The sequence below is a fragment of the Panthera leo genome, chromosome A3 (genome assembly GCF_018350215.1).
Source record: "Panthera leo isolate Ple1 chromosome A3, P.leo_Ple1_pat1.1, whole genome shotgun sequence".
In the NCBI taxonomy this organism is placed as follows: domain Eukaryota; kingdom Metazoa; phylum Chordata; class Mammalia; order Carnivora; family Felidae; genus Panthera; species Panthera leo.
Genome location: NC_056681.1, coordinates 104,614,716 through 104,629,584, shown reverse-complemented (window position 1 = coordinate 104,629,584; position 14,869 = coordinate 104,614,716). Strand labels below are relative to the sequence as shown.

The following is a 14,869-nucleotide window of genomic DNA, read 5'->3' as shown; positions in this document are numbered from 1 at the left end:
GCCCAGCAGGGCTCACTGGGAAGGGGAAGGTGCCTCCTTGTTGGTATGCAAGCAGTTTCTGTTTCCCTTATTCGACTGGGGCTGTGGGGTCTCTTCCCCCTCGTCGAGATCTGTCACGGCATAGCACCAGTCTGGGGGAGCTGCCCTGGCCCCCTGCAGGGTGGGGGCATGGGGGAGCCCAGCCTGGCCTCACCTCAAAGATTTCAGGCTGCTGGACACTGCCTTGCCCCGTGTCCCCCAGACCCACGTGGCCACCCCACGGCTCCAGCAACTTATTCCCTCCCTGGCCAGGATGCAGTGAACTTCTCTTCCAGCCCTGAGGCTCTGGATGGGGAAATGGGAGACCACCGAGGACAAGCCCAGTGGCTCCTCTGTGACCTGCTCCTGACCCTTCCCCCACAGGAACCGCGGCTGTCAGCTGCCCACGGCCTCATTGCTCAGCGTGGCTCTGGCACAGGGCCTCTTGTGACAGTCGGGCAACTGCGGTTGGCCCAGGGGCAGGAGAGCTCTGTAAAGGGGTGGAAGGAAGGGAGTGCATCTCTAGGAGCTTAGACGAGACAGGTCCTCCCCTCCACCAGCCCCCTGCTCTGGACGTGGCCTCGCAGGTCTCACTTCTAGGTCCTCTCTGGACCTCTTTTGTCACCTGTAGATCAGGGCTAATGAAATTCCCCAGGGTGAGGCCTGGGTGAGGCAAAGCAGGGAAAGGAAGAAAGGATGCATGAGAGCGCTCTGCACCCACCTCCTTGACTCCAGTCCTTTGCTTGGCACCGAGAGACAGAGAGACAGAGTGGCATCCGAGAGGGGCAGGCGGCAGCTGAGTGCACAGAGGCTCCGGTACAGCCACAAGCTCCTGAGGGCTCAACAGTGCTGTGGTGCTCCCGAGAGAGAGTCGAGAGACAGTCGACGCTCCACCAGGGCCGCCAGGGAGGCTTCCTGGAGGTGGAGGCAAAGCGAGCTTATCTCTCAGTCAAGGTGGAGAGGTTCCCTAGCCCCTGGAAGATGGGATCCAGTCCCTCTAATTTGTAGCTACTGTGGGTGGATGGGGGGTTCGGGGCCCAGGGCCACCTTAGACTTGCTTCCTGTCGTTGGAGAGGCAGGAGCAATGCACCAAGCACAGGGACCTCACGGGGAACGGAAGGGTTGACATCGCAGCTCAACCTTGAACACACTAGGGAAAATCTCTGAACCTCAGTTTTTTCATCTGCAAAGTGGGGAGAAAAAGTAATTCCTGTCAAAGTTAAGGGAATTCCTATCTTTTTTTTTTTTTTTTTTTTTTAAAGAGAGAGGGTGCAAGTGAGCAAGGGGCAGAGAGACAGAGAGAGAGAGAGAGAGAGAATCCCACAAGGGGCTGAGAGAGAGAGAGAGAGAAGTGGGGCTCACCCAGGGCTTGTGCTCAGCCGAAGCAGGGCTCCAGCTCACGAACTGTGAGATCATTACCTAAGGTGAAGTCCGATGCGTAACGACTAAGCCACCCAGGCACCCCAGTAATTCCTATCTCTTCAAGTGACATAAAGCAAAGAATGAGAAATGCCATAGAGTGTACCTAACATCTGGTAGGTCCACAAAAAGTGTGAGTTTGAAAACATTGCTGAGTGTTTCTTGCTCTCGGCCCGTGTGAGGCACCACCCAGATGCCTGGGGCTCCTGGAACAGAGCTGAGCAAGCCCGCAGGGTCTGGGGTCTTCAGTGGGGCAGCAGAAGGCAGGCCCCGGCCCCCAGGAGCTGGGGAAGGGTGGCGGCATGTGGAGAGACCCATGGCCAGGCCCCTTAGCCATAGACATTCTGGGCTAGAGTCTGCAGCCTGGGCAGAGGGGCCTGGTGGGGGAAGGGTGCAGGGAACTGAAATTCTGGTGTGTGGGGAAGCAACCAAAAATCTTGTTCTACCTGGTGAGCATCCTGTGCTGGAAGGAGCTGTCTAGTTCACGTCTGCCACCCCCCTGCCTCGGCAGGGGCTTCAGTCCCCAGATGGGAAGATGTCCCCAGGCTCTGGGGCACCTGCTCTATGGGGGGGGGGGGGGGCAGTTCTGCAATTCTGACCTCAGAGTGCCGGCTTCCTCTCACTCCTTTGGCCTTGATGGACAAGAGCCTCAGGCTGGGGACGGAACTGACCTTCAGGTGGGGACACTCCACCGCTCCAGCACCATGCAGGGGAGCGTCCCTGGAGCAGCAGCTGTGCTGGGCCTGGGATGGTGTGGGGCTGCAGGGCAGGATGGAGGAGGGCTCCCAGAGACACCGGCCCCTGAGGGGAAATCTGCGGGGCTGCACTAGGGCCCAGGAACTTTTCCTGGAGACGGTGGCTTCAGCAATGGCGGTGGGGGTGGGGGCAGGTGGCCCAGATGTAGGTCTTTCCAGCTGCTGCACCAGACACACCTCCCAGGGCACTGCTCTCCTGCCCTCCCGTGGGTCCTCCTGTGGGTTCTGGGCAAGGACAGCACACCCTCTGGCCCTCCTGTGTCTCTGGTGTCCCTTCCCCACCCTTAGTACCCAGACCAGCAGTGGGGAGGTCTAACCGCCTGGATTTCTAGCCTAATGACTCTTGTCTTTGGGGCTGCACCCTGGGGCCCATGGCCTCGTTCCAACCTCCTGCTCTTTTGCACTCAGGCCAGCGTGATCTTGCAGCCTCAGCCAGCCCGCCCCATGATGGCAGGAACACTGGGCATCTGTGCCTACCTGGCCACCGCAGGCTCCAGGAAGGTGGGCCTGCGAAACTACCGGTGACCCGCCTGGCCTAGCCCCCAGGGCCCTTTCCTGTGTCAGACTAAATCGGAGGCCTGCCCCTGCCCCTGGGGAAACTGAGGCCGGCACTCCTTGCCCAGTCCTTGCTATGCATGAGTCAGGCTGGGGAGACGGGACAGCAGCTTCCCCCCGGGAAGAAGCAGGTCACCTTGGTTGGGATGCTCAAAAAGGACCTGCCGAGAATACAGCCAGGCCTGGCTCCTTGGACATTTCTGCCTGTATCGCCGTCTCCCTGACTTGGGGTAGTGGATGGGCTATAAGGAATTGTGTCACTGGGGATGACAGCAAAGCCCAGCTCATAGTGAAGTGTCCCTGGGGCACCCAGCACAGGGCCTGACACCCAGGGGAGTCTTTGCCACTGTATTTGCAGAGTCCAACACTAATGCGGGCCATCTTGTTTGGCCTCGCGATCTCCCAGGGTGATCTCCCCTCCAAAGAACATGTGCGCGTGTGACCGTGCATGCACGTGTATGTGGGTGTGTGCACGTGCACGCACGTGCGCGTGGCCCTCTCTAGATGTCCAGGGGCGACTCCATGAACAGTGAGGGCTTCGGCTTTTCTTCAAGGGCAGCATAATCCGATCTGTGGCCCTGATCCGCCTAATCCTCTCCAGACACTTCCTCTCTCAACCCCCAAGCCATCTGTGCTGCTACAGCCAGCCTCAGAGCCAGGGCACTCCTGGGCACCCCGTGTCCTCCAGCCCCCCAGCTCCTCTCTGGCTGTGGCATAGGTGGCCTCCCTTCTCTGCCCTTCTCCTTCACACGTGCTGAGTAAGCGGCCCTCTTCCAGACTGTAAAACCGAGTCCCGGGACGTGGTGAGCACACACAGCAGCTGGCGTCCCCTGGCTGGCTTCTGGGTCCCCCGGCTGCGGGAGCAGGTGCCCAGGCAGAGCTCGAGGTCGGGAAGGAGGAGAGGAAGGCCTGGCCTCATCCTTCCCTTAGACAGCTGTCCAGCCCTCTGCTCAGCCCAAACCCGGGAGCCCTCCTCCAGTGGCTCTGTCCGCAGTCCCTGCTCGTTCTCCCCACACCTGATCTGGACACATTCTCCATCTTCATTACCCCCCCCAGGTCCAACCAGTTCCCCTGAGCCACTGCAGCGGCCCCCGACGGCTCCCTGCACGGGTTCCGAGGACTTCTCTACTCATATGCCGGCCTGTTTCCTCTCCGGAACCATTCCCTGCGGTGGGAACCTGAGGGCTCCTCTTCTGCTCTGGCGCCGGGAGAAGGTCGGAGTGAGGGGCCTAGCGGGCCCCATCCTGACACTGACCTCTGTTCAACAGTGTGGATTTTCGACTTCCTATGTAATCAGCTTCCTGTTTGAGGGCTAGCACAGAGACACGTTAACATATCTACAGAGGTGCGTCGGGCTGTGGCCGTGAGCTGAGCATCGGGCTGTCCGGGGCCCTGTGCACCCCGCATCCTCAAGGGCTTTGTGGCCGAGCCAGGAGATAGCGCTGATGCCCTACAAATAGCAAGGTCCTCCTGGATGGCCGCCTGTGTGCCCAGAGCCCAGCCGAGAGAAGGGCTTTGGGCAAGAGTAGGAGCAGATAAGAGGAGCCTGGGTGGGTGGGGTGGGGATCTGGATTCCGAGGGCTGGAGGGAGGGACACAAAATTGTGAGCTCAAACTCTGGCTCTACGATCTATCAGCTACGACAGTTTGGGTAACTTAGCCTCTTGGTGCCTGGGTTCCCCCATTTGTATTTGAAGTACCAGTCGTTCCTACCTCTTAGGGCTGTCTGAGGTTTGAATGTGACCATTCCCGTACAGGTTTTAGGACAGAGCCAGGCTTCCCAGTTTTCGCATTTACGGGCCGTGTGGCCTTGGTTCCACCACCTGACCCCTTTGGGCCTGGGTTTCCCTGTCTGCAAAGCCTGGATAATGAGGTCGGCTCCCAAGCCCTGAAGCTTAGATGCAGGAATGCCTAGGAGACCCCCAACGCAGTGCTAGTAACTGCTCTTGTTTCATGAGGGCACAGAGAGGTTAAGTGACTTGTCCAAGGCCACACAGCAAGGAAGCAGCCCAGCTGTGTTTGAGCCAAGGCAATGTGGCTCCAGAGCCCCCAGCGCTCACCGAAACACGCTGCGGCCATTGCCCTGCTGCTGGTGGCATCACTCGTCTTCAGGGGAGTGGACCAGCCTGGTCTTTGGTGGTGGTAAAGGTGTCAGGGGTGACAGGTGGGAAGGAACAGTCTCTGGCTCCTCTGGGCCTCCAAGCCCCCTTGCCACCCCTCACACTGCCCCCAGCCCTGGCTGTGAGGCAGCCCTGGGAGTCCTCTTACCACAGAGCCACGCACCCTGAGACCGCAGTGTGGTCACATTTCTGAGAATCCCTCGCCTCTTGCCTAACCGTTCCCACTGGTGACTGAGCTCTTCCTTAGCAACCTCTTCTTCCCTTCTCGGCCACTTCATCCTAAGCCAAGGGCACATCTGGCCAACAGGGTGGGAAGGGACCGTTTCACGGCTGCAAGAGGCAAGTGCTGGGGGCCCAGCGTGTGCTGGGGGTGGGTGCCTGCCAAGGGAAGAGTGCGGAGAGAAGATCTCCCCTAGCCCCAAGCCCGGGCACACCCAGGGGTGCAGCCCGGGTCCTTTTGATGGATACGCCCGTGGAGCATGGCTCTCGCCCAGGGGAGCTGGCTCTGGCTTTGGCAATGGGACCGGGTCTCCCAGATGCCCTTCGTCATGGCTGTGGCCTGCTCTCGCCTCCGTCCTCCATGCCTCATGCTCCTCTTTTGATGGGGGACCATGGCAGGAGGGAGAACCAGACCCCAGAACCACACAGAAGCTGGAAGGGGCTGTGGGGATTCTCTCTTGGACAGTGAGTCCTGACTCTCCCACCTGTGTCACACTCTTTAACATCTTTGGGTCCCATCTGTACCATCCGACTATATCATTACTCTAGGTGGATAACTAGTCTCACTTGCCATGAATACGACATAATCACAAAAACAAATATTATTGAAACAATGAGGTCAGCCCCCTGAGGGCAGTGGTTTGTGATTTACTGCTGTATTCCCAGCACCCAGAAAAGTACCTGACACATCACGGGTCCTCAAAATATATTTTTTGAGTGAGGGGCCGGTAAATGAGCAAATGCACAAAGGAAAGAGTGATCTGGATATGGACGCTTGGGGAAGGCGCTAATGTTCGAGAGGTGTCAAAGCCACACCGGCTTCCAGTAGAGACTTTCTTCTCGACATATCTATTGTGGGGAGGAGAGCTTTCCCAGCAGACTGCCTGACTGTGCTCCTGCCCACAAGTACATGTGACAACGTGTGTGGGGACAGACGCCAGCCCCTTCGGCCACAGGAGGACCCTCTTCTGAGTCGGGCTTTCTGACCCCTGGATGCTCCCCGTGGTGCTGGACAGGGCCATCTTCGAAGAGCATGCAGTCACCGTGCCCGCCTGGCAGGAGCCTGTGGGGGTGGCCGCCGTGCCTCCTAGGCAGAGGCCTGGCACAGGAAACCTGACGTCACCCTGACTCACTCCTCAGATGAGGCTGAGGGTGGCCATCACTCGTCACTCTCACCTTCGTGCCTCCCTGGCATAGACGATGATAGCCATGCCATTCATTTCTTCCTTCCTCCCTGGGGCACAGGCTTGGGGTGTAGGTTTGGAAGGAGGAGGAAGGAATACGACACACAAGCCCACATCAGCACAGAGCTTCGAGCTTCGTGATTGTAGAAGGGAAACCACTTGGCGTGGGGGCTGGGTAGATGTGCTAGGGGGGCAGGGAAAGACCAGGAATCCCAAAGGCAGGAGGTGAACGACACTTCACTGTCCAAGCAGGTGGTTACAAAGAATAACACAGCATCATCATTTGTTCCAATTAGATATTTTAATTAAAAAGAAAAAAAATGAAGGTGGGTCCCAAACCTACTTAACAGTGCCCGCTCTGTAACTGAGTATGGCACACCCCTGCTGTTGTCCCTTACGGTCTAGTGACGAGCGGGGTCCGCCCTTCAGAACCTGCAGCCTGGGGGGCATCCAGTCTAACCGAGACCCCTCCTCACACTGTCTTCACCCGTGTGTGCCCGGAGCCCTGCCTCCCCTCTGCCAGGGGGGACGGTGTTCCTTCAGGAGGTGGCAGAGGAGGGAAGACATCCCCTGCCATGACTCACCAAAGGTCTGGGCTCTTTAGTCAGAGCAGAAGTGGGGGTGGGACGTGGGTTTGCGTCTTCTTCTCCCTTTCTTCTTACCCCGGCCTTGGGCTTTCACCCTGTTATTGGGGGTGGGGGTTACCCCAGTTTGGGAAGAGGGGGAAGGAGGCAAAAGAGAAGCTCCTCTTTCAGTGCTAAGTCAGGCCTCCTCGAGTCTGTGTTCCAGAGCTGCAAAAGGGACAGCCCCACAGCAGGTGGCTTCGAGGGGGTGACAACACATATCCAGCCACCTCAGGCAGAGCGCTGGGCAGGGCCCCGGGGACTGTGTCACCAGAGCAAGCCTTTGATAATGTACTCCCACTCCCGAGTGGAACTTCGAGTCCGTTTTTCCCAAGGAGGGCAACAGCCCAGCATGGGAGTCCGCGATCTGCAGCCCCCACCATCGAGCTGATTTTCACTCCTGAGTCAGGATCTCAGCGGGCCAGTTCTCTCTCCTCCTCCCCAAGGAGCTGGAAGGCCGTGGCTCCCAGCGTGGCAGGTGACGCCAGCCCCACGGGTTAGCAAGACTGGACCTGACTATTCTTTTGCATGCTCTGTAATTTGCCCCTGGAATCAGCCATTAAGTCATTTGCCAGGCTGATGCCAAGGATAAGGGCCCTGTATCAGCCTCTGGGATCTGTGGCCCAGACACCCCGGCTCTGTTGTGGGCTTTGCCGCCTCAGCCTCCAGACTGGCCTGTAGGGAGGGACAGGACACTGCAGGGGCCCAGGCGGTGGTGTCACCTCATGGCCTTGGAACCGGTGTGGGTGAACAGCTGGTGAACTACGAGCTCCCATCTTACAGATGGGGACACTGAGGCATGAGAGAGTGACTTGGCTCCAAGAATCTCTGGAGTCCGTGGGGCTTCTGTTCCCTGGATCCTCTCTTCCCCACAGCACACATAAGCTACAAACGGTCTCAAACACTGTGCATACAGACCATGCTCCAACATCTATAGACACGTAGACCCACCATCTTGAGGAGTTTAGAGTTTATAAGCCAAGTAGAGGGCTTGGGGGTTGACACGGGTCCTAGCTGCAGCCCTCCAAGACAGTCTGGACACAGGGAACAGCAAGGGAGCTGGAAGGATCTTACACAGGGCACTGAGTAGTGGGGGCCTAAGGGTTGGGATCCGAAATCCCACACAGCTAGGGGCAGGAATGGGGGCAGCTCCTAAACATCTCTGCTTTGGAGTTCAGCGGCCAAAATTTCTTGCCCCCAACCCAGGGGCCCAGATCCTCCACCCCCCCACACTCCCCCCCCCACCCCCGCCCCACCCCACACCTGGGCCTCACCACATCCGGTCCCTGGGCTTGTGGCTGGGGTGGGGGCAGGCAGAGGGATGTAGGTTGCTGAGCTCCCCATTCTCAATGCTCACTGTCTTGCTCTGGTGCCAGTCCAAGGTCCCTGCTGTCCAGGGGGCCTGCTACAGCCTAGGAAGGGTTGACAGGGGGCGTGGTAAGGGGGTGGAGGAGGCAGATTCTGGTAGTTCTTCTCCCTCTTCCCCTCGGTGAGGCTCTTGAAATTCCCACAAGGCCCCAGGGAGAGCCCAGCAACGTCAGCCAGAGTTCCCCTTCCGAGTAGGCCTGTGACTTGGGGAAGTGCTTCGCCCCGGGCCCCTGGGGTTTCCCTGGGCCCCAGGGGAAGCCTTGCCCCACTCATAACGGGAAACTTATCATAGGCCCCCCGCCTTTCCCCTGGAAGGTCCAGGGGTCCTTCTCATGCCAATGTCCAGGGGTCTTGGGCCCAGAGGATAATGGTCCGGGCTAGCCTGGCCACTAACCTGCTGTAAGACCCAGAGTGCTGATCTCAGCCATGCAGTGCGGGAGAGGAGGGAGAAGGGGAAATAAAGTTTCTCCTGTGCGAGATTTCTAACTAGAAAAGGGCCATCTCAGCATGGCTTCCCAGTCTTCAGTGTAAAAATCATCACAATGTCAATTTTTTTGGGTAACAAATTCCTAGAGGGAAGATCCTGGAAGAGAAAGGCAGAAGGCAGAGGAAGCTCGGCAAGGGGCACCGCTGGCGCCGAAGTCTCCGGGCACGGGGATGTGCACCTGAGAAGCCAGTTCCCAAGCACTGAGCAGTGTGGAGCAGCTCAAGGGGTGGGAGCGTTCTTCCAGGCTTGGGCGCAGAAGTGGCGGGTGGCATTCGCGCCCCGCTGATCCTGGCAAACGCCTTCCCTCCCCAGCTGGTCCCGGCTTCCTCCCCCACCCTCCGCCCGCCCCGTCCCCGGGCCCGCCCAGCTCGCGCCAGCTGCGGGCCGCGGGGGCGGGCGCCGGCGCCTTCCTGCTGCCCTTGTATGGTGACCCGGGAGGCCGGCCCAGGGGTACTTAAGCCAGGGCGCCGCCCAGGGCGCCCAGAACGCTCCTTTCGGGCAGCGCGGAGGCCGTGAGAGTCCGGGAGCGCTCCGGATTACGAGAAGAGGAAGCGCAGTTAGAGGGGCCCGAAGAGCCACGGCCGTCGCTATGGGGCTGGAGGCGGCGCGCGAGCTGGACTGCGCGGCGCTGGGCGCGCTGCTGCGGGAGCCGCGGGAGGCCGAGCGCACGCTGCTGCTCGACTGTCGCCCCTTCTTGGCCTTCTGTCGGCACCACGTGCGCCACGCGCGGCCCGTGCCCTGGAACGCGCTGCTGCGGCGCCGAGCGCGGGGCCCGCCCGCCGCCGCCCTCGCCTGCCTGCTGCCCGACCGTGCGCTGCGGGCGCGCCTGGCCCGCGGGGAGCTGGCGCGGGCCGTGGTGCTGGACGAGGGCAGCGCCTCGGTGGCCGCGCTCCCGCCCGACGGCCCGGCACACGCGCTGCTCTCCGCGCTGCTGCCCGAGACCCGCGCGGGGCCCACGGCCGTCTGCTTCCTGCGAGGTGAGCGCCGCCCGCGCCGGCCCCCTCCCGGCCCACGCTCCCAGCCCGCCGCCCCCGCCGGGCCCACCCCGCTAACCGGCCCTCTCCCTCCCTGCAGGCGGCTTCGACGGCTTCCAGGCCTGCTGCCCCGATCTGTGCTCCGAGTCCCCCGCCCCGGCCATGTCGCCTGTTGGGGCCGAGAACAGCCGTTCTGACGCCAGGGCTCCCTTTTACGACCAGGTGAGTTGAGATCAGGGCTCCGTGCACTGCTCTCCCCGCCACCTCCGTATTTGCCCGATAGGCACCTCTGGGGAAAGAGGCCGCCACTTGTGGATGCCAGGAGTCTCTCCATGTCCACATTCGTGTGTGTGTGTGTGTGTGTGTGTGTGTGTGTCCGCAGCAAATGGGAGCACATCTATGTGTGTATGATATGGGCTGCTCACGTGAATCTGTGTGCCTGAAGTGTATTTGGGGCCTTGATGGGGGAGGTGCGTGTTTGTGTGTGTCCCCTTGTGTCCTCGTATTCCTGAGTGTGATCCTGGTCAGGATAGGCTGAGGGCTCCTCTTGTCCAGGCCAGCCTGCCCTCTCTTCCCTCACTGGTGTTCAGGCTCTCCAGGCCTGGGCTGAGAAGACCTCGCCATCACCCCCTTCCTCCTCCCCATGCAGGGCGGCCCCGTGGAGATCTTACCCTACCTGTTCCTGGGCAGCTGCAGCCACTCCTCCGACCTGCAGGGGCTGCAGGCTTGTGGCATCACAGCTGTCCTCAACGTCTCCGCCAGCTGCCCCAACCACTTTGAGGGCCTTTTCCGCTACAAGAGCATCCCGGTGGAGGACAACCAGATGGTGGAGATCAGTGCCTGGTTCCAGGAGGCCATCAGCTTCATTGGTAAGAGGGGGGCCCTCAGCCCAGGGACCTGAAGGGGCACCTGTCAGCTCCCCTGCCCGCCGTCTTGTCTGACCCTCCTCCTCTTCCCCGTCTCCTTTGCAGACTCGGTGAAGAACGCTGGAGGCCGGGTACTCGTACACTGCCAGGCGGGCATCTCACGCTCCGCCACCATCTGCCTGGCTTACCTGATCCAGAGCCGCCGCGTGAGGCTGGACGAGGCCTTCGACTTTGTTAAGCAACGCCGGGGAGTCATCTCCCCCAACTTCAGTTTCATGGGGCAGCTGCTACAGTTTGAGACGCAGGTGCTATGTCACTGAGGCAGGGCCGCACCTTGCTGGCTCCCCCAGGGCCACCGGGTCCCTCCGTTCAGGGAAAGCTGCCCCTTCCCTGGAATTCGAAAAGCCCCCAGCTGGTGGTGCTGGGAATGTGGGAATGCTGGACTTTCTCACCTGGTGCTCTTCTGCTAGGTTTGAGGGCTGGCCCTCATCCCGAGGGACCAGAATGGAGGGCGTGTCTGCTTCCCCTCGCCCCTCCGTCTTCTGGCAGAAACTGACTGGACTCTACACCCATGGATTCCCACTGGTCCCACCACCGTGTTGGAGCCCTTGGCAGCCCGAGAGCTCTAAGGGAACAAGCTGTGACAATCAGGAGCCCCGTCTGCAGGGGCGGGGAGGGGGGGGTTCCACTACAGGCCTGGAGTCTGAGCCCTGAGCTCCTGGGGAGCTGGGTGTCGGGGAAGTGACGCGTCTGGGGCGTCCGGACCTCTGTGCTTGCGTGTGCGCACGTGTGTATGTGTGTGAGTGTTTCACGCCTGTATTGGCCAGGCGCTGGAAAGTTATTTGTGTTCAGCTGACATTTAACACTCCCTCCCCCACTTCCTCCCGGCCCTGTGGGCGGGGGTTGGAAACTTAGCACTTTATATTTATACGGAACATTGAGGATGCGTCAATAAAATATTGTTTTGTTTAAAAAACAACTTCTCAAGCGTCGGTCTCAAGTCAGTGCCTGGGAAAATGCTCGGACGCTGTTTCATCAGACCTCACCTTTCCTCGTGCCGGCAGTATCCAAGAAGTGGAAGGAAGAAGGTGCTGGTGGGGGGGCCTCACCTGCAGGAGGAGCCCCTCGGCCCTGCCCCCCCACCTCCGCCCCCCCGTGTGGGTGTCCTGGCCCAGCTCTGTCTGTCTCCAGAGCTGAAGGAGGCAGTTTCAGGGAGACGGTCTCCAACCTTATTCCTGTGACTGGCTTTGGACCCTGTGGGGAAAAGGCCATGTGTCCATGGCTCGGGCCCCCCTTCCTTTTTGGAACGTGGGTGCATATGTACGTGTGCGGGTCTATGTATGTGGCTGCTGCCACGGGCGTGGATGTCTGTTCTCGGCTCGCACACACCTACATGCCGTGTGTACTTGAACGTATCTGTGTGTGTGCCCACGCGTGTGGCTCTTCCCGTGGCCGTACGCACGTGTGTGTGCTAGGCCGGGCCCCCTTTTCCCTACAGGAGGGCAGCACAGCCTCTCTCACCTCTTCTCTCACACACCCGGGCCGGGCCCCCAAGCCTCGGAATGCCCGTTTGTGCCGGGGCTCCCGGAAGCCCCTGTTCCAGAGTTCCTTCTTGTCCCCAGAAGTCATGTGGCCCGGGGTCTGGTGTGGAGAACACGTCACCAGGCATGGGCTTGGTTGTTCTTTCCACCCACTCAAGTAGCATGCCTTGACCGAATATTGGTTACTTGCCTGGTTTGAGACTACGCTGTCTGGGGAGGCATGAGTCGTGGGCCCAGGCCAAGCCAGAAGTGGAGGGGTGCATGCTGGGGCGGCTGGAAACGGGTACTGTGATTTGCCAGAGGGCAGGGGTGCTGAGGCCCTTGAGGACAGCTCTTGGACAGCTCACCCTGTGTCATTCAGCCTCCGCTCTGATGCTCCTGGCCGCTTGGAGTGTCATCTAACTCTGCCTTTCCAAACTCAGCTCAAGGGTCATCCCCGCGGAGTGCTGGCTCTTCCTTAGGAAATTCTGAGCGCCTGGCAGGGTGCACCTGAGGGGTGTAGTTTGACGGTTAGGGAGCCAGCTTTGCTCGCTGTATTTCAGTTCCCTTATCTGTAAAGTGGGGTTTTATTAGGAGCCCCTGGCAGTTAGGGTGGTCTTGAGAATGACACAAGTCAATCCGTTTAAGGGGCTTAGTTCAGCACCTGCACATAGTAGGTGCTCAGGACACGTTGGTGGATGGTCGGTGAAGGTTTTCGGGCGTGCGGGTGTGAAGGTATGCGTCTCCACTGGGCTGGATGCTCATGAGGGCAGGGCCTGTGGTCTGCTCTGCCCTCTGTGCCCGGGGTCTGGCACACGTGGGCACTCGTTCCACAAGGCCGGGTGAAGGACGAACAGCCCGCCCCCAGCGCCTTGCTCCCTCGGCCGTCTAGGGGTGGGTGAGAGCTGGGCAGAGCCGGGCTTACTATCCGGGCTTCCTTAGGTCCTGAGTGGGGCTTCCGTTTGGACCTGCCACCAGCCGCTCAGCTTGGGATTGGGGGTTGGGGAGAGCATGGGGGGCCCTGAGTCACGGGAGCCTTCCCACCACACGGTCACGTCTCACAAACAGCAGGACTGGTGGCTGCCCACCCCACCCTCACCGCTACCCCATCCCTTCCATCTACCCTCCCCATCCAGCCTCCCTTGCCTGTGTTTTTGTTTTCTAAACAAACGGCATTTCTGTCTCTCCCCCTCCTTCCTTCTTATTTATTTTTTAAATATATATATTTTTTTATTTGAGAGAGAGAGAGAACATGAGCAGGGGAGACGGGCAGAGGGAGGGAGGCGGGGAGAGGGTAGAGAGAGAGAGAGAGAGAAAGAATCTTGAGCAGGTTTCATGCTCAGTGCATAGCCTGATGCGGGGGGCTCAGTCCCACAAACCTGGAACATGACCTGAGCTGAAATCAAGAGTCGGATGTTTAATCGACAGAACCACCCAGGCACCCCTTCCTTCCTTCCTTCCTTCCCTCCCTCCCTCCTTCCTTCCTTCCTTCCTTCCTTCCTTCCTTCCTTCCTTCCTTTCCTTCCTTTCCTTCCTTCCTTCCTTCCTTCCTTCCTTCCTTCCTTCCTTCCTTCCTTCCTTCCTCCCTTCCTTCCTTCCTTCCCTCCTTCCTTCCTTCCCAGGCACTATATCCAGCATGGCGCCCAACACAGGGCCTGAAACGACCCTGAGATCAAGACCCGAGCTGAGATCAAGAGTCGGACGCTTAACCAACTGAGCCACCCAGGCGCCCCTACTATGCCTAATTTGTAATTTAAGTGTTTATCATAGGTATGTTTGTATAGGAAAAAATACTATATATAGGGGTTTGTATTATCCACAATTTCAGGCACCCACTGGGGGTCTTGGAATGTATCCCCTGCAGAGACATTATACATTCGTGTATAACATAAAATGTATCATCTTTACCATTTCTAAGTGTACGGTAATGTTGAGCATATTCAAGGTCTCCAGAACTTTCCCATCTTGCAAAGCTGAAACTCTGTACCCATTAAACAACCACTCCCCATTTTCTCTTTTCCCCCAGGCCCTGGCAGCCACCACTCTTTCTGTCTCTGAACCTGACTGTATACTTCATAAGCAGAATCATACCATATTTTCCCTGCGGTGAATGGCTTATTTTGCTTAGCGTAATGTCCTCAAGTCAAACTGTATCTCTCAACTGAGAATCTGTTGCTCTACCCAAGCAGGGCGATTCTTATTACGATTGTTTTACAAAGCACTCATCCGAAGCGGCCAGCTCCATGCATTTTTACACACATTAATACTGTGTCCGGGCACCAGGGGCACCTGTCTGTTCTCCCTGTGATTCTGACTCCTGTCTTTTGAGAAATGCTGGGTTCTAGGCACGGCAGGATGTGGAGAGGCACTTGTGGACGCAGCCGGTGACCTTGCCTCGTCTCTGTTGCTTCTTTTCACTGGGCACTGGCTGGGGAGGTCCCCAAATCCCTCACCTCCAGGATTTAAATCCAGGTGGGACCCTTGGCGACCAAGCTCTGAGAATGGGCTTCTTCAGAGGCCAAGGAGCAGAGAGGAGGAGGGAGATGGGTAAGGAGCCTTAGTTTCTGGACCTGCGAAATGGGGATAAATGCCAGTCTTGCAAGGCTGTTGTGGGGGATGACAGGGGTAGTGTCCCTGCGAGGGTCCCGGTATGCAAGAGATCCCCCTTTCCACATGGCAGGCTTCTCTGGGGTGCTGGTTACGCCGGGCGTTCAGCGTGTAAACTTTTCCTGATCCCTACGCTTGTGATTGTCCGCTTATAA

The 14,869-nt window shown here is 59.0% G+C and overlaps 1 protein-coding gene across 1 annotated transcript; it reads left to right on the top strand.

Annotated features, from left to right (window-relative positions):
• Positions 1–9,248: 9,248 nt before the first annotated feature.
• Positions 9,249–11,566, top strand: DUSP2 (dual specificity phosphatase 2). Its single transcript, XM_042930266.1, has 4 exons — positions 9,249–9,724; positions 9,822–9,943; positions 10,371–10,590; positions 10,693–11,566. The coding sequence occupies exons 1-4, from the start codon at positions 9,337–9,339 to the stop codon at positions 10,905–10,907; spliced, it is 945 nt and encodes a 314-aa protein (XP_042786200.1). The 5' UTR covers positions 9,249–9,336; the 3' UTR covers positions 10,908–11,566.
• Positions 11,567–14,869: the final 3,303 nt, after the last annotated feature.